The 19259-nt window shown below is 38.7% G+C and overlaps 1 protein-coding gene across 1 annotated transcript in view; it reads right to left on the reverse strand.

Annotated features, from left to right (window-relative positions):
* Positions 1-19259, reverse strand: part of DNAH6 (dynein axonemal heavy chain 6) — a 284536-nt gene that overhangs the window by 237806 nt on the left and 27471 nt on the right. The window contains exons 4-10 of the mRNA XM_018054768.1: positions 18337-18604; positions 14609-14743; positions 14399-14519; positions 13453-13567; positions 11153-11321; positions 8229-8345; positions 983-1183 (exon numbers count right to left, since the gene is read on the reverse strand). Coding sequence (XP_017910257.1) covers positions 983-1183; positions 8229-8345; positions 11153-11321; positions 13453-13567; positions 14399-14519; positions 14609-14743; positions 18337-18604 — 1126 coding nt within the window. The remainder of the gene's footprint in view (positions 1-982; positions 1184-8228; positions 8346-11152; positions 11322-13452; positions 13568-14398; positions 14520-14608; positions 14744-18336; positions 18605-19259) is intronic.

A 19259-nucleotide genomic window follows, 5' to 3' on the forward strand; every position in this document is an offset into this window, starting at 1 on the left:
TGCACAAACACTAGCTTATTTTCATTCTCTTGGTTGTTTTCCTGTCTTTTAAATTTTAGTTTCAGTTTATTCACCTTTGGACACTATGAAATTTAGTCTACATTTCTTAGATAATTTTGTCTTAAAACAATACCATTTATATTTTAAAATTTGAATTTTTGATATGTTATTTCACACATATTCAGGCTTGAATATGTGTTTGATGTTATATACTTGAGTTTAGAGTACAGCTTTTGTTTCATGGCTTTGAGGGGGGAAAAGAAGGAATATTCATTAGCCTTTTTCATCTTCATTTTTCTGATTTTTCTTTATGGTAACTTCTCATATATTTAATATATTTTAATTAATTTGGTTCATGGATTTGGAGTAATTTATAAGATTTATAATTCAAAGGCATTTTATTTTGTAAGTGTAGCAATGTGCAGATTATTTTATCTTCTGGTTGTGGGGAGTCAGGTATATTCTGGTTTTTTGGTTCTGTTTTGTTTAGCAGGACCTTAACTTTTCATCAGTTGCTTTATTTCTTCTGCACCACTCAATGTTCGAATAATGCCTCTTCTTCCTTTTTTTAAAAATAATTAATTATTTATTTTTTGGAGGCTAATTGCTTTACAATATTGTATTGGTTTTGCCATACATTGACTTTAATCTGCCACAGGTTTACACGTGTTCCCCATCCTGAACCCCCCACCCTCTTCCCTCCCCATCCCATCCCTCTGGGTCATCCCAGTGCACCAGCCCCGAGCACCCTGTATCTACCTTATTTTCTCCCTTAGAAGTTATTCAAGTCTTGAATAGCTTGTGCCTTTATGTCTCTTTCCTATCATCAGTGCTCTGATATACTAGGACTTAAAAAAAATCTCTTAACTATCTAGAGATTAAGTAGCATTCAATTTAAAGATAAGACAGGAAGAAAATATGTTGCTCAGTTAATTAAAAATTTAAAGTATTGTAAAAATGGCTTTAGTAAAAGAAAATATACCTTTATTTGGTAGATAATTGTGTGAAAATTCTTATCATCATCAAATACTGCTGATAAGCTTGGACCAAACCCACAAGTTTTTTCTTCCATTTTGTTGTTAATGTAAGGGCTGGTAAAAGCATCAAAATATGAATCAGGCACGAGATTAGGAACTGATAACACAGTGTTTTGGAAATGATTAATTGCACCTGAAATACCATCCTGTTAGAGAGAAAAGCACAAACAAAAATGTAAATGCATATAAGGGTATATTTATAAAAAATTTTGAATTTTATAAAATACTAAAATAAGTAAGAATAATTCATTCAACCATACCAAGTACTACATTGACTCTGAGTATGTGACAAATCAGAAGACACAGCCCCTGTGTTTAGGAACTATGTTTTCTAATTGAGAGAGAAATTGATAAGCAAAAAATTATAACACATTAAGATGAATATATTACATTCATTTGAAATATGAACAAAACCCAGAAAAGTCATAAGGGAAAGAAGGACAAGATAGCCTAAGAATATCAGGGAAGGGTGGCTAGGGCTTGCCAGGTGGTGTTAGTGGGAAAGAACCTGTCTGCCAATGCAGGAGACATGACAGACACAAGTTTGATCCCTAGGTCAGGAAGATCCCTTGGAGAAGCGCATGGCAACTCACTCCAGTATTCTTGTCTGGAGAATTCCATGGACAGAGGAACCTGGCAGGCTGTGGTCCATGGGGTTGCAGAGTCAGACATGGCAGACTAGCAGGCAATCAATAAAAGTTCATATTCTTTCCATTCTAGATACCTATCTTTAGAGAACAATTAGGTACGTAAACAATGATTCATGTGGAACGGCACTCACTGAAGCAATACGTATAGTAAAAACTAATTAGAGAAATACTTTAGTGTTCAAAAATAGAATGGTTAAGTTATAGTATATTTATACAAATGAAAATTAGGCACCTTTTCAAAATGGTGTCTCCAAAGATTGATTAATGAATGACATGGGAAAAGTTTATAATATAATGTTACAAAGCTTATAAAAAAAAAAGAGAGAGCAGGATAAAACTGGTGTATAAATCCCATTTTAAAATGCATATGTAAATCTCATGGCCAGTTAAGTCTGTTGGTATATATCAGTATGTACTAAAACAAAATTGGAGAAAACATCTAAAAATGTTAAAAGGTTATTTCTATTTGTGGCACATGGGATGACCAATGTTGCTAATAATGTCTTTTTGTGTTTTTCACATTCTCTTTAGTGAGCACAAATTAATTTTTAATTTATAATAAAAGTCTATCTAAATGATATAAAGAAAAGGTACTTCTTAAAATGAACTTTAAAAGATGAGCAGGAGCTTCTCAAGTATACAAGACGGAAGTAGAGTTCTTGTAAGTCACTGTATGTGAGAGGCCCAAGGAGGGCAGCAGGACCGTGTGCTGCAGCGTAAGTGCCAGTGTGGTTAAATGCAGTTGTGATGCACTCGACCCCTCATGAAAGGCTTGTGAGTGATGCTGAGCTGGTGGTCCAGCATTCCCCAGATTGTGACCATGGGCTGCTGCTGCTGCTAAGTCACTTCGGTCGTGTCTGACTCTGTGCGACCCCCTAAACGGCAGCCCACCAGGCTCCCCCGTCCCTGGGATTTTCCAGGCAAGAACACTGGAGTGGGTTGCCATTTCCTTCTCCAATGCACGAAAGTGAAAAGTGAAAGTGAAGTCGCTCAGTCATGTCCAACCCTCAGCGACCCCATGGACTGCAGCCTACCAGGCTTCTCCATCCATGGGATTTTCCAGGCAAGAGTACTGGAGTGGGGTGCCATTGCCTTCCCTGAGTTAAAGGTGTCCCAAGGTCAGATAAGTTGGGGAAGAAACCTCACATTAAGCAAAACTAAACAGGATTTTCCTCTGGATCTGTTAAAAAGACGTTTTCATATTTGTTAATGTGTAAATGCATATCACAACCCCCTGTCTCCTAGTATGTCTATCAGTATCTTATAGAGCATCCTTTGAAAATGCTACTATAGACAATGGAGAAAATTAATTTTAAGTGACATGACAAGGTATGCCTATGAAATAATCTTGCAGTCAGCAATGTAGAAAATGGACTAGAAGGTAGACAGGCAGGCAGGTGAGAAGAGACCATCACAGCAGGGATGGGGTTCTCATTGAAGGGAGGTGCAACTAAGGTCAACACACAGGACTTGATTCCAAAGAGTAAGGGAGGATCTAGGATGATGCCTAGATCCTAGATCAGGGCTTTCCTGATGGCTCACTGGGTAAAGAATTTGCCTGCAGTGCAGGAGACACCAGAGACACTAGTTCGAACCCTGGGTCAGGAAGAGCCCCTGGAGAAGGAAATAGAAACCCAATCCAGTATTCTTGCTTAGGAAATCCCATGAACAGAGGAGCCTGGAGGGCCATATCCCATGGGGTCACAAGAGTCAGACACGATTGATCGACTAAGCACAAGATGACTCTGAGATTGCTGGCTTGGGCATCTGGGTACTGCTTTTCACTCAAATACAGAAGGAAAAGTAAGTTTTGGAAGAAGTCTATAAGTTTAATTTATGTTGGTGTATGTGTGCTTGGTCGCTTAATTGGGTCTGAATCTTTGTGACCCCCATGGGGTCACAGGACCGCCAGGCTCCTCTGTCCATGAGATTTTTCAAGCAACAATACTGGAACAGGTTGCCAGTTACTCCTCCAGAGGATATTCCTAACTCAGGGATCAAACCCACATCTCTGGTGTCTTCTGCATTGGCAGGTGGATTCTTTACCTCTGTACCACCTGGGAAGCCCTTATTTTGGTGAGTTGGTCTTAACTGTGGAGATTTCCAGATGACTCTAAGTCTGGAGCCTAGAAGAAAAGTACTGTATGGAAATATACATTTAAAGATGCCATTCTAGAAGCAGTAGTTAGAACAATGGGCACAGATACAAGCACCCAGGAAGAATATATAGCATGTGAGGAGGAGGGAGCCTTTAAGGATCATAGCAGTCAAAGCTCAGACAAAAAAGATCCTCCAAAATAGAGGACTGAAAAGGAAAAGATGTTGCCACAGGAGTAAAACCAAGAGAAATTTAACCAAGGGGGAGTCTATTTCCAGAGGTGGGAGCAGTAAATAAGAGTCATATGCAATCAGAGGTCTGTTAAACACAACAGGAACAGGAAAGAATTGAAAAATGTGGGTTGGATCAAGTATTCAGTTCAGTTCAGTTCAGTTCAGTCTCTCAGTCATGTCCGACTCTTTGCAACCCCATGGACTGCAGCATGCCAGGTCTCCCTGTCCATCACCAACTTCCAGAGCTACTCAAGCTCATGTCCATTGAATCAGTGATACCATCCAACCATCTCATCCTGTCATCCCCTTCTCCTGCCTTCAATCTTTCCCAGCATCAGGGTCTTTTCAAATGAGTCAACTCTTTGCATCAGATGGCCGAAGTACTGGAGTTTCAGCTTCAACATCAGTACTTCCAGTGAATATTCAGGACTGATTTCCTTTAGGATGGACTGGTTGGATCTCCTTGCTGTTCAAGGGACTCTCAAGAGTCTTTTCCAACACCACAGTTCAAAAGCATCAATTCTTCAGCGCTCAGCTTTCTTTACAGTCCAACTCTCACATCCATACACAACCACTGGAAAAACCACAGCCTTGACTAGACAGACCTTTGTTGGGAAACTAATGTCTCTGCTTTTTAATATGTTGTCTAGGTTGGTCATAACTTTTCTTCCAAGGAGTAAGCATCTTTTAATTTCATGGCTGCAGTCACCATCTGCAGTGATTTTGTAGCCCCCCAAAATAAAGTCTGCCACTGTTTCCATTGTTTCTCCATCTATTTCTCCATTTTATCTCCAGCTGTAAGTGATGGGACCAGATGCCATGATCTTAGTTTTTTCAATGTTGAGCTTTAAGCCAACTTTTTCACTCTCCTCTTTTACTTTCATCAAGAGGTTTTTTAGTTCTTCTTAGCTTTCTGCCATAAGGGTGGTGTCATCTGCATATCTGAGGTGATTGATATTTTTCCTGGCAATCTTGATTCCAGCTTGCTTCACCCAGCCCAGCATTTCTCATGATGTACTCTGAATATAAATTAAACAAGCAGGGTGACAGTATACAGTCTTGACGTACTCCTTTTCCTATTTGGAACCAACCTGTTGTTCCATGTCAAGTTCTAACTGTTGCTTCCTGACCTGCATGCAGATTTCTCAAGAAGTAGGTCAGGTGGCCTGGTATTCCCATCTCTTTCAGAATTTTCCACAGTTTATTGTGATCCACACAGTCAAACGCTTTGGCATAGTCAATAAAGTAGAAGTAGATGTTTTTCTGGAACTCTCTTGCTTTTTTGATGATCCAGTTGATGTTGGCAATTTGATCTCTGGTTCCTCTGCCTTTCCTAAAGCCAGCTTGAACATCTGGAAGTTCACGGTTCACGTATTGTTGAAGCCTGGCTTGGAGAATTTTGAGCATTATTTTACTAGTGTGTGAGATGAGTGCAATTGTGCGGTCATTTGAGCATTTTTTGGTATTGCCTTTCTTGGGGATTGGAATGAAAACTGACCTTTTCCAGTCCTGTGGCCACTGCTGAGTTTTCCAAATTTGCTGGCATATTGAGTGCAGCACTTTCACAGCATCATCTTTTGGATCAAGTATTTGGATCAAGTAGTAGGAGACCATAGTTAATCCAAGCAAGAACAATGTCAGATGTCAAGACTTAAGTATATAATTTTTCCTTTAGATGAAGCTCTATGTGTGTATGCATGTTTGAAATGCTAAGACTAATGACCAAAATAAGAGTGAGGAAAAAATAGAAAATTCATGATTGACAGTTCTGTTTATACTGCCGTTGGCTAATTTGGGGATACATGAAGCAAAATCTTAAGTGTGGTGTGAACATGTGAATGTGCTTAGCCTACAACTTATCTAGGAATTAAAAATACTCCTGTTGGGCTTCCCTGGTGGCTCAGATGGTAAAGAATCCACCTGTAATGCAGCAGACCCAGGTTCAGTCCCTGGGTTGGGAAGATCCAGGAAAGGCTATCCACTCCAGTATTCTTGCCTGGAGAATTTCATGGACAGAGGAGCCTGGCAGGCTGCAGTCCTTGGGGTTGCAAAGAGTTGGACATGAATGACCGACTAACATTCATGTTGGGAGTAGGGTCCTACAACAGGAAATATTAAATGTTGAGGTTTTCAAGGCCTATCCCTTGGCGCTTAAGGAGAATAGCCAGCTGCTAGCTGGAGAGAGCTTTCTTGTGTTATCTTCCTGTACTCTGTCTTCCATGTTAAGGCTATGAATATTCTGGCCTGGAAAGGGCACGAAAATCCAGTGCCTCTCTTATTGGGAACTCCTGAGAGTCCAACCATAGGGACCTCAGCAGGCTGCTCATCCTTGTAAATACCCTAAACAAGCCTGACGATCTCATAAATTACAGAGTCAAAAATTGTTGGAAGAGGAAGCAACCTTAAAACTCACCTGCCTCCTTATTTCACAGATGCATGTACTGAGCCTCAGAGAGGTAAGTGGTTTCCCCAAGGTCAAAAAGCTTACTAATTGAAAAGCCAAGGCTAGAATCTAGAGATCCTGATTCCTAGTGCTTTTGCACCACAGCACACCAGCTAAGGACAGAAAATATAGTCTCTGATTGGTCTATTAAGCTGTGCTTGTACCTGAAGGAGGAAAGCAGAACTCTAAAATGTCTTCCAGAATCCACCCTCCCTGGTTTACATGCCCTGTATAATCCCCTTCTCTTGGATATGGGCAGTATCTGTGAACATGATGGATGCCACAGTCATGATGAGGTTACGTTATAGGGAAAGATGAAGGGACTTTGCAGACATAATTGACTGTGAGTTAATCAAGAATGTGATGGGACTTCCCTCATCGTCCAGTGGTTAAGAATCTGCCTGCCAATGCAGGGGATACTGGTTCGATCCCTGGTCTGTGAAGATTCTACATGCTATGAGGCAACTAAGCCCATGTGCTGCAACCACTGAGCCCGCGTGCTGCAACTATTGAAGCCTGCAAGCCCTAGAGCCTGTGTTCTGCAACAAGAGAAGCCACAGTAATGGGAAGCAAACACACCACAGTTAGAGTGTAGCCTCTGCCCACCACAACTAGAGAAGGCCTGCATGCAGTAATGAAGACCCAGCGCAGCCAAAAATCCATACACAAATAGACGTATAAATCCATAACTCCATAAATAAATAGACATATTTAAAAAAGAGAGGATGTGATGATCCATGGTAGACCTGATTGAATCAAGTGAAAGTTCTTAAAACAGAGGTTGGGCCCTTCTCAAAGGAGATTCTCCAGCTGGTCTTGAAGAAGCAGACAGACATTCTCAGCTGACTTCTCTCAGGAAACCATGGACTTCAGTCCTATAGCTGCTTAGAGATGAATTTTCACAACAACTTGAGGGAAACTGGAAGTGGATCCTTCTCCAGTAAAGCCTCTGAGGAAACCTCAGTCCAGACAACACCCAAAGGGCAGCCTAGAGAGGCCCTGAAGCAGAGAAGGAGCTAAAAGGTGCCCAGACTCCTGACCCACAGAGATGGAGGTAATAAATGGCTCTTGCTTTAAGTGGCCAATCTAGTGGCAATTGACTGCATAGCATAGCAAAAACTGGATATATGGAAGAAACCAACACAATATTGTAAAGCAATTATCCTCCAATTAAAAAATTAAAAATAGATACCAAAACAATAAAATCCTCTTAAATGTGACATATTTTAAAAAAGATTTCAAAGTGGTATTTACAACAGCGATTTCTTGGACTCACATTAGAAGGACGCCTATGAGTGAGTGAGTGAAGTCGCTCAGTCATGTTCGACTCTTTGCGACCCCATGGACTGTAGCCTATCAGGCTTCTCCGTGGGATTTTCCAGGCAAGAGTACTGGAGTAGGTTGCCATTTCCTTCTCCAGAGGATCTGCCCGACCCAGGGATCAAACCCAGGTCTCCCGTATTGTAGGCAGATGCTTCAACATCTGAGCCACCAGGGAAGTCCTCTAAATTCATATACAGACTATATTCTTCTGATAGTATACCCCATCAAGCCCCTAATCTGTCTCAAATGAAAGAAAATGTGCTAAACTTTCAGATACCTTTTATGTAGAAGCCATGCTGTGCACAGAACCAATGCTCTGCCTTTTTCTTACGATCATTTTGGAGAAGCGGCAAGAGTGAACCTGCTAATCATTTAACAGTAGAACAACTGCTTCATTTTCCAAGAAGTTATTTATACACAGATGTTAAGGGAGGAAACACATACCAGAATATCTTCCAAAGAAGGCTGAAAGAGCAGTGACTCGACTGTCAAAATCAGTTCTGTGAGAAACATCGGAACAAGAGACTCATCTTCTTCCTGCTTCTCCAACACAGGGGCCCCCTGCAATGAGCACATGTGCAGTGTTATAAAGATATAAGTTGCTGTTGGTTAGTCATTAAGTTGTGCCTGACTCTTTGCGATCCCAACGACTGTAGCCTGCCAGGCTCCTCTGTCCATGGAATTCTCCAGGCAAGAATACCGGAGTGGGTTGCCATTCCCTTCTCCAGGGGATCTTCCTGACTCAGGGATCAAACGTCTCCTGGATTGGTAGTTGGATTCTTTGCCGCTGAGCCATCAAGGAGGCCATTAAAGATGTTAAGTATGAAGGTCTAAAATAAAAAACCCTCTGTATTACAGAAGGCCCACAAACTTATACAATTAGCTGATTTTATAATGTTGGCATGTCTTTCAAAGAATACTACCATAGAAATTAAAATATAAAGGCAAATATGGAAAGATTATGCAATTGTGTAAAACTTCTCTCCTTGTAAAAAAACTACCAACAAAGTGGAAAGGCAAACCACAAACTGGAAAAATGTATCAGTAATGGATATAGCAGATGGAAGGTTGATTATATTTAAATACAAATATCTTGATACAGTCTAAAGGAATATATACTAATAACATGACCACTGACAGTAAACAGAAATATACTTATATGGAAAAATGGGCCAAGGTCATAGTCTGAAATTTTTTAAAGGAAATGCCAGTCAATATCCTCTTCTTTCTCTTTCTCTTGATACTTTATTCAGTAACATTTACTGATTCCCAGACAGAGCTGCGTATTCATGTAAATTTCATACCAACCATATGTAGTGGGTCTTAGTAGGTATCATTATTACTCCCATGAGAAAGTAGGATCTGGAGAAGGTAAAAAACCACAGATTTTTCTTGTCACAGCACCTATCCCCTTGTCCTGTACAGAGATGGTAGTTAAAGGGACATAACATTTTAAAGTAGTGAACTGAACTGAACTGAACACTACTTTACATCCATCAGATAGGCAAAGACTGAAATGAATGATAACATCTAGACTGCATGTGAGCAAAAGTTCACTCTTGAACATTGCTAGAAAGGTTGTAAACTGACACAAAAATTTCTGGGAACTTATGCATCAATTCCAAAAGTCTTAGTGAGTGAACATATTTTTGACCCAACAGTTCCAGATCTATAAATTTCTTCTAAGGGGAAAAAAATCAGAGATGCATGGAGAACGTATAGATAAAAATGTTCTTTGCAGCATTATTTAGAGTAGTGCAAAGTGATCAACAATAGAAAACTATTTACAAGATGTATAATACATTTCTATGTGAGAATGTTATATGGAAAAAAAAAACAAATCGACTTGGGAGATTTTTCATAATATATTGCCAAGTGGAAAAAGCAGCTGATAAAGCAGTAAGTAAAGTATGATTGCCTTTTCACCCTTGGAAATAGATGTCTTGGTATAGTAGAGAATGCTTTTCTTTGTGTATTTCTGTGTTTTTCAAATTTTATGCACTTAGCATATATTACTTTTACAATTAGAAAGATAAATGTTACTTTCAAAATGTGATAGTATTGAGAAAAAAAAAGGAACTAAGAATAAGGGAGGAGAGAAAGTAATGAAAAGACATATGCAATTAAAATTGAACTTTTAGAGAAAATGAAAACTATTACAAAGAGCACCAGCCCTTGAAACTGCATAGTTGGGTTTCCTGGGGATATATAAAGATATGGAGGTAGGAAGCTTGATGAAACCAGATAAACATGTTTTGTTGTGTTTTTAGGTACCTGGTATGGCACCATCTTTCATATCTTTTTGCCTTTTCATACTGGATGTGAGAGTTGGACCATAAAGAAAGCTAAATGCCAAAGAATTGATGCTTTTGAACTGTGGTGTTGGAGAAGACTCTTGAGAGTCCCTTGGACTCCAAGGAGATCAAACCAGTCAATCCTAAAGGAAATCAGTCCTGAATAGTCATTGGAAGGACTAATGCTGAAGCTGAAGTTCCAATACTCTGGCCACCTGATACGAAGAACTGACTCATTGGAAAAGACCTTGATGCTGGGAGGGATTGTGGGCACGAGGAGAAGGGGATGACAGAGGATAAAATGGTTGGATGGCATCACCGACTCAATGGACATGAGTTTGAGCAAGCTCCACGTATTGGTGATGGACAGGGAAACCTGGCATGCTGCAGTCCATGGGGTCGCAAAGTCAGACACGACAGAGCAACTGAACAGAACTGATGGCGCCATAATCCAGGATCGACTAGGGGAAAGTTTATTGGGATAACAGATAACATGCCTTCTCTCTAGAATGCATTGCTACTATTCATTTGTACTATTTAATCTCAAACATCTCAAATTACTCTAAGATCAACATCCTCCCAAGAGGTTATGCACTGAAAGCACCAAGGTTTGCTCCCATGAGTTTCTTCTTCTTGCCTCTAAAACCACTGTTTATCTCTTTCATTTATACCAGTTTACCTGCTTCTCTGCCAGTTCATGCTCACAATGATCCCTGAACTATAAGCTACTTGGGGGCAAGTATTCTGTCTATGCTTTTCATCACTCTGTACCCAACACTGAGCATAGGGGTTGGTACACAGTAGATACTTAAGGAATATTTATGGAGGGAACACATGAAGAATCTTTAGCAATGCCTGTGAGAGTGACTGCAATATTCAGCACAATGGATGTTTTCTCTGCTATTAGATACTTGCTGATATGCATGTGCATAGTAGACTGTTTATACTGTGAAACCCTCTAAGCATTTCTCCTACTGTTTCCAGTACACAAAATATAGCATAATTCATAGAGCATAGCAAGCACTTCTCAATGAATGTTGCCCAGTGAATTTTCTTAATTGTATCTGAATTTACCTTTTTATCAGTGACTTCAGGTTTCTCTTCTGTAATCCATTTCTGAATGACATCTGCTGAGGGTGTTCGTTTTAATTTGTCAGTGAGGTAATTCAAAAGAGAGCTAGCAGAATTTACTGTTAGGACGTGCATTGTATTCTCAATTAGATAGTCATTTAGACGAATAAAGCTCGAGAAGAAAAAAAACCACAGCTTCAGTTTTCTATACTCACTACATATTTTTGAAAGTGACTCTAAAGCAAGTATTTAAATTTTGAAATATAATTTCTCTTTGACTTTCTATTTATATTGTGATATCAGGGATTTACTGTCCAGAAGAGTTGTTCTTAGACATTCTTCACCCTAAAACACAAACATACTCAAATATATAGCATCAATTTAGCTAGACGTTCTAGCCATTCCATAGGATATTTAGTGAGCAATATAGTTATGAAAAAAAGCACATAGCTCATCTAGCCAAAGGGCCATAAGAGGTTTTTTTTTAAGATGCTTTAACGAAGAAATTAGTAAATACACATCTGTGACTTACACTCTAATGGTAATGAAATCTTTGCTATTCAATAATTGTTGCTGGACAGCAACTGCTAACCCCAAGATGAAAATTTAATGCTTCCCTACTTGAGTGTTTCGAATGCAAACTGAGTCAGCAAGGCATTAGGAGTAACTTTTCATTCTGCTTAAGGGGAGCCTAAGGTGCCTCTAGCCTATGATAATAGTCTCAGGGACTGCGTCACTGCTTTCTGTTGCAATACAAGCATTATTATTCGATTATCTCACATTTGAGTGTTAGTCGCTCAGTTGTGTCTGACTCTTTGCAACTCTATGGACTGTAGCCCACCAGGCTCCTCTGTTCAGGTAATTCTCCAGGCAAGAATACTGGAGTAGGTAGCCATTCCCTTCTCCAGGGGATCTTCCTGACCCAGGGATCACACCTGGGTCTTCTGCATTGCAGGCAGTTTCTTTACCATCTCAGCCACCAGGACTGGGACACAATTAAGGTTAATCAAATAGCTGTAAAAGTTGGACCAAGTTAGTGAACACAGAGTAACAGTCATCAGTGTTTTCTAGTGCCACATACACTCTTCAGGTAGTATTTGATTATTTTGTTTGCAAGGGTTACTTGCAGTGATGAGGTTTTAGAATGATGCAGAATCCAGTTGCGTAAGCAGGTGGATCATAGCTCAGTTGGTAAAGAATCCGCCTGCAATGCAGAAGACCCCGGTTCGATTCCTGGGTTGGGAAGATCCGCTGGAGAAGGGATAGGCTACCCACTCCAGTGTTCTTGGGCTTCCCTTGTGGCTCAGCTGGTAAAGAATCAACCTGCAGTGCAGGAGACCTGGGTTGGGAAGATCCTCTAGAGAAGGGAAAGGCTTTCCACTCCAGTATTCTGGCCTGGAGAATTCCATGGACTATATAGTCCATGGGGTCGCAAAGAGTTGCACATGACTGAGTGACTTTCACTTTCACTTCACTTCAAGCAGGTGGAAGGTCCTGGTGAAGTCTGGAAGGCAGACTTTGTTCCCTGGTCTCCTGGTGACAAAACCTGACTCAGAAAGGCAGTGGAACTTGGTGTGGCTGCACAGCTGCCTGTAATTCTTTAGGGACCAAGACAGGTGGAACAGGCCCTCCAGATCACTGGAAAGTCAAAGAGTCAGTCGCTCAGTTGTGTCCAACTTTTTTCGACCCACAGACTGTAGCCCGTCAGGCTCTGTCCATGGAATTCTCCAGGCAGGAATACTGCAGTGGATTACCACTTCTTTCTCCAGGGTATCTTTCCAACCCAGGGATTAAACCGGGGTCTCCTGCATTATGGACAGATTCTTTACTGTCAGATCCACTGGAGAAGACTCCAAATCTCTATGTGTCTGGCTTCTTACTACCACCTGCCTGATGCTCCTGACTGGGCCAGAGGGAAACAAAACCTTAGAGATCAACGAGGAGTCCTCGGCCCTTGGACATACATACCTACCACTTTCTCTGGATGCTTTGCTGGATGGCAGCTGGAGGGGTGGGTTTCTGGGGCCCTCATTCAGGTTATCAGGTCCCCCAAGTCCCTCATCACTACTAGCAAATCCTGTGATAAAGGCTTTAACTTTAAAAAGTTTTTTTTTTTTTTGCTGTGCTGTGTGGCATGTGGGATCTCAGTTCTCCAACCAGAGATCGAACCCTCACTCTCTGTACTGGAAGTGTGGAGTCTTAACCACTGGATCAACAGGGAAGTCCCGAAGGCTTTGACTTTTAATGAAACATGAGAAGGATGGAAGCTCTAGTTTTTCTTGAAAGAAAGAATAACCATTTACCATGTCAGCCTCATGCAGTGATGCCTTTTGCTGGCCTGCTCTGTGTAGGTCATTTTCTCAGAGTCTCCTGTAGGCAACTCAATGAAACTTCCGCTTTCCGGCATTTTAAAACGACCTATGAACAACAGAAGAGGCAGTAACAAGAATCCTTCTGTAAAAATGTCATTTCTTTCAATATGGATTAAGAGACAAGTAAAAATCAAAACTTACAAAATGCTTTGGTTCATGAGATATTTCAGATGCCAGGAAATAACCCAGTTATCCAAACAAATTCCACATCAAAGGATTTCAACTCAACAAAAGACGCTAGACAGCTTACTAACATCCCTTTTAATAGCATCTGATTTTACTCTTCTTTTCTGCCTGCATAAAATTTTCCTTTAGCCTTCCTGCCAGGTGGGGCCAGTCCTGAGATTGTCTATACTAATAGGTCGGACATACATTTAAGCAGAGAGACCCTGAGTCAACTATAAAATGCTTGTGAAAGGAAGGTTCTGTAAACCAGTTTAGAAATACTATACGCAAGCAGGGGTAATGCAAGAAAGATTCAGTATTTGCATGTTTCCCCCACTTTAAAATATACAATCAATTTATAATCTATCAAGCAATGTTTGGAATAACTGAAATATAGGATCATTATTTTAAACTTAGGGGTTCCCAGGTGCCTCAGTGGTAAAGAATCTGCCTGCAATGCAGGAGACGTGGGTTCAATCTCTGGGTCGGGAAGATCTGGAGAAGGAAACGGCAGTCCACTCCAGTGTTCTTGCCTGGGAAATCCCGTGGAAGAGGAGCCTGGTGGGCTACAGTCCATGGGGTTGTAAAAGAGTTGGACGTGACTTAGCAACTAAACAACGGCAGTTTAAACTTAAGAAAAGTAGAAAGAAAACAAGTTAACATTTCAGAAAGCCACCACTTCTGGTCCAGTGGCATTCTTTCCCTTTCATACCCTCAGAAGATTCACGTGCACAGTCATCAGGAATAAATCCTGCAGCACGCAGAGCAATTCGACAAGCTTTTCTGACCACATCTTTTGCCTCGTTTCGAAATTCTTCTAGGCGCTCTGTCACCTAGACATTGATGAATATATATCATTAGTGGCACCAAAGTATCAAAAATCGGGGAAAAACTCTTGAAACTGATAGACAAATTTTCTCACCTCTCCTAGCCGTACAACTTGTGCAGCTTTAAATTCTTGCAGGGTGTAGGTATGATATTTTTCAATAGAACACAGTCCCATAAAACTCAATTGATAACACAATTCATTTATTTTAAGGAGAGCTGGTCGCAAATACTGAATGAAAATAAAAAATTATCATTGTTTAGTTAAAAAAAGCTCAACTTTAAAGGTATAAAATATTTGGAAAGGAAGAATGGGAATTAAGAAAAATAAATAGTTCTATATGTTAATTTCAGCTACAACTACAAAGAACATACATTAAAAAGGGACACTTCTGAAATTCTGTTCTGGAAGTATTTTTTTAATTATCAGATTTAATCTGTCTGAATTCCTTTCTTTTCATTTTGAATACACATGCTTTAGCTATAAAGTTGAGGGCAAGAAACAGAGGAGTGGGCAATATCTTAAATTCCACCAGGTTTGACTAATAGCTAGTAAAAGATTCTTAGTGTTTCTAAGGACTTTACAATGTCCGATCACCATGATAATGGAGGTGCCCATCTATTGATCTAAGAGGCTATGATACAGAACAAAGACAAATTTAACTCTACAATTTCAGTGGGTAACAGTCGCTATTAAGAATCTATTTTGCAATGTGGTCTGGGAGAATGAGTGGAATTATTTGTGGAATAATGTCACATAATGTAACTTAATCTTCCATATGCCATCATCATAAATCTGGCTTCTAGGATGTTGGCTTTGAAGACATATGTTCCAAGATTGTTTCTAGGTCATTCCTGCTCGCTTCTAATCTAATCAGAGGAGAAGCAGATGCATTATCTTTTTAAAACGTTTAATTTACTTATATGTGACACTGGTTTAAGTATTATATACAGCACACTCTTGGACTCCTTTCCAGGAGTTTTTAAAACAGGACAAACAATAGTAATTTAGACCTCATGAAATAGTGTTTTAATTATTTATTCTAAGTACAAATAAAAGGAAGTTACAATTAGTAGAGTCCTCAGTGAAGAGATTTATTTGAGAAAACATCTAGGAAGTCATGTAGCCCCTAAGATTCATCTCAAGGAGGAATTTTCATGATAAAAAGAAGTAAAATATAATATTGTAAATCAACTATGCTTCAATTTAAAAAAGAAGCAGAAGTTTACAGGCTATGTCTCTGAGTTGAAATAAGATAGTAAATGAATTACTATGAAAGCAGGAGTAGAAATGAGACTGTAATCACATTTGGGCAGCAAAAGTAAGAAAGTCCAGTGTATTATGCAGAAAAAGTCCTTGAACCAAAAATATAAGTTCTGCTAGTAAAGGGATAAATAGCTAGGATACAGGTGGACAGCAAAACTGGTATTGATGGTCTGCCAAAAAGTGAGAGTTTCACAGTGGGAATTTGGGGGATATATATAAAATCTGAGAAATTACTTTGGCTTAACTTAAATATCTGGCTATCAGCATAAAGGACAAAAGTGAAAGTTGTGAATGTAACAGAGACTGAAGCTGTTTTGTGTTTTCCTCTCGTCATTGTTTCTGCTGTTAGCAAATTTCAGATGGAATTTGGGTTAGGTGGTTCATTCCTGGGCTGGTATATCAAGAGTGCCCATTGAAAGTGATAAGCATTAGCGTTATTTTAATATTTTATAATAACTATAAGTAGAATATAACCTTTAAAAATTGTAAATCACTATGTTGTACACCCGAAACATGTAATGTTATATGTCAATTGTGCCTCAATAAAAATTTAATTAATTAACTGAAACACAACAGTCAAACTACTAGAGTCAATAATAAATTCTGCAAAATTTTAGGAAAAGGCTCATTATACAAATGTCAATTGTATAGCTATATAGAATATATATATACACACACACACTATTTATAAATGAGGTTTCTCAGGTGGCTCAGACAGTAAAGTATCTGCCTGCAATGTGGGAGACTCGAGTTCAATCCCTGGGTCAGGAAGATCCCCTGGAGAAGGGAAAGGCTGTTGATAGGTGGATGGATAAATAAAACATATATATCCATATGATGGAATATTATCTACTGGTAAAAAGAAATGCCATGCTACTACATAGGTCCATCTGTGTAGCAAACATGCTAAATTAAAAACGCCAGTCACAAAGGACCACATATTGCAGGTTTCAATTTATTTGAAATGCACAGAGTGGACAAATCAAGAGAGAGAATATATAGACTGGCGGTTGATCAGAGCTGGGGCAGGGGTTGGATTGGGGGAGTTAGGGAAACATGATGCTAATCAGGGAGAGGGATCACTCTTTTTGGAGTGATAGAAGTGTTCTAAAATAGACTATGGTGATGGCTGATCATTCTGTGAATATATTAAAACCATTCACTAGTATACTCTAAATGAATGAATTATATCAATTCTATTTCAACAAAGTTGTTATAAGGAAATGTGGGCACAGATGCTAATAAGATTGGTTACTAAAAATAATAAAAAGAAAAATTTCAAGGATATCCCTTCAACATGGTCAGAAAAGAATGAAAAGAACCAGCCCTCCTAGTTAACTTGTAAATATAAGACTAGTGGTGTGTAGTAATGATAGTATCTAATATTAATAGATATTTAAACCAACACAATGGGTCTTTTGGTTGTATCAACCTAAGATTAAAATGATGTGAATGTTCTAGTCTGCTTGGACTACATAAAAGAGAAGATATTATCCAGGTCAAAGGACTAGTGGTATGAATGGTGGGCAAAGAGAATGACAACTCTCAAGCACATGATATAAGAAAACAAACTTAAGGACTGAGAGGTTAAAGGGAGGAAGAACTATTCTATTTATCTAGGAATAAATTAATGAAATACACAATGTCTAAGACATGGTAAAAGATGAAAGGTGGTAAAACAGTGGTAAAACAGGTTCAAATGATTGACAGATCCTTAGTGAAATTAGAGGTCTAGGGGCTGAGTTTGCTATCAAGAAGGATTAGAATCTATTCGATAACTCAGAATGCTTGATTGGATGGAGGACTTGAGATGGTACATCTTATATACCTGTTTTTGTACTAACATCTTATGTGAGTTGTATTTCTTTCAAGTTCATTTATTGTGCAACTGATGTCTTGGTAATTATCTTTCAGATTACCATATGCAAAGAGAAGGAAATGACCAGTAAAATGCAAACTTGAAGTTTCTGATGTGAGAGGGTGGTGATTCAGTGTCATAAAATAGACATAAAATAACAGTGATTATAGTTCATTCCCAGGGGCCAATCAGAAAACTTCTACTGCAAGTTGAAATTCAAGACGTAGAGATTTTAAATATGGCCACATACACTGTAACAGTTCCTTTCCCATGATTATCCCCTCCTCCAAAGTAAACACTAAAAATTTTCCTACTGTTTGAATTCATGATTGAAAACACATGCCACATTGGGAGATACTGGCCCATGAAAGCAAGCCCACAAATTATTTTGGACCATAGAGTCCAGAGGGTCTCAAAGATGAGAAGAAGTAATAGGAGTTGCTAGCCTGTTCTATTCAAGAGGATACAAAATTTTCCTGATCAACAACAAAGGGAATCGTGAATCTAAACCTCTAAGGCTTTGCTTCTAAACAAAGGGGACCTGTGCAAACCCTAGGTGAAATGTAGAAACACATTAGACTGTCAGACCCTTAAATGACAAATAGGACAAAAAATGTCAATTCTCTTAAAAGAGGAAATATTCTATTTTTGAGATTTTTTTGTTAGTAATTCTTTTGAAATATGATTAACAAATACATACATGGTTAACAATGAACAGATCTTTTTGTAGAGATTTTCGACATCCACTGATTTTTTTGGAGCGAACATTCTTCTTCCACACGTTAAAAGCCTTCCATTTCCGAAAAAGTGAAAATATGGGAATCTTAGTGAGTTCTCTGTGATATAGGTATTCCTGTTCCCATCGATCAATTTCGATAAATTCAATGTCATTATTATAAACATGTGTTACTGCCTTTTTGCTAATAGTATAATAGTCATTTTTATTGATGTTCTCATAATTCACAACCCTATGAACAAATAAAAATTGGAGCAAGTGAATACAGTATTCAACATAAAATAAAGCAATTGCATTACTATTTTGTTTTAAAAAGGTAAAAGATTTCTGGAAAACAAATGTTTCAAAATTTTAAAAATTCTGACAGACCACTTTTAGACTGAATAAATTATTCAAGAAAAGGGAGCCGCTTTTAACAACAGTTGGACTTACCGTAACTCAAGGATTTTACAATTTTGGCAATATGTTTGATAATTTCAGTTATGTGATTTTTACAAAAACAAACCAATTGTGGATTTTTAAAGTGAAAGATACCTGGAAATAAGTTTTTATTTATCATTGATTGTTTAGAAACTATTCAATAATAATAGTTTGAAAGAATTTTACTCTACCCAATATTGACAGAACCATGAAAAAGATCAAAACAAGAAAATAAGAATTAGATTAGAATCAAGACCCAGATTAAACTTTAAAAAGTCCAATTTATCATCACATATCAAAATAACTGTTAATGAGAAATTGCTTATTTCAAGATATTCCTCTTTCAACTGTCATTAAGGGTATTCTTCAACCTCATTCATAATAAGAAATAGATCAAGCAAAGAAGTAAAACAAGAATGGGATAAAAACCAGAGCATGGATAGGAGCAGGAAGCAAAGGAATGAGAA

The sequence above is a fragment of the Capra hircus genome, chromosome 11 (genome assembly GCF_001704415.2).
Source record: "Capra hircus breed San Clemente chromosome 11, ASM170441v1, whole genome shotgun sequence".
In the NCBI taxonomy this organism is placed as follows: domain Eukaryota; kingdom Metazoa; phylum Chordata; class Mammalia; order Artiodactyla; family Bovidae; genus Capra; species Capra hircus.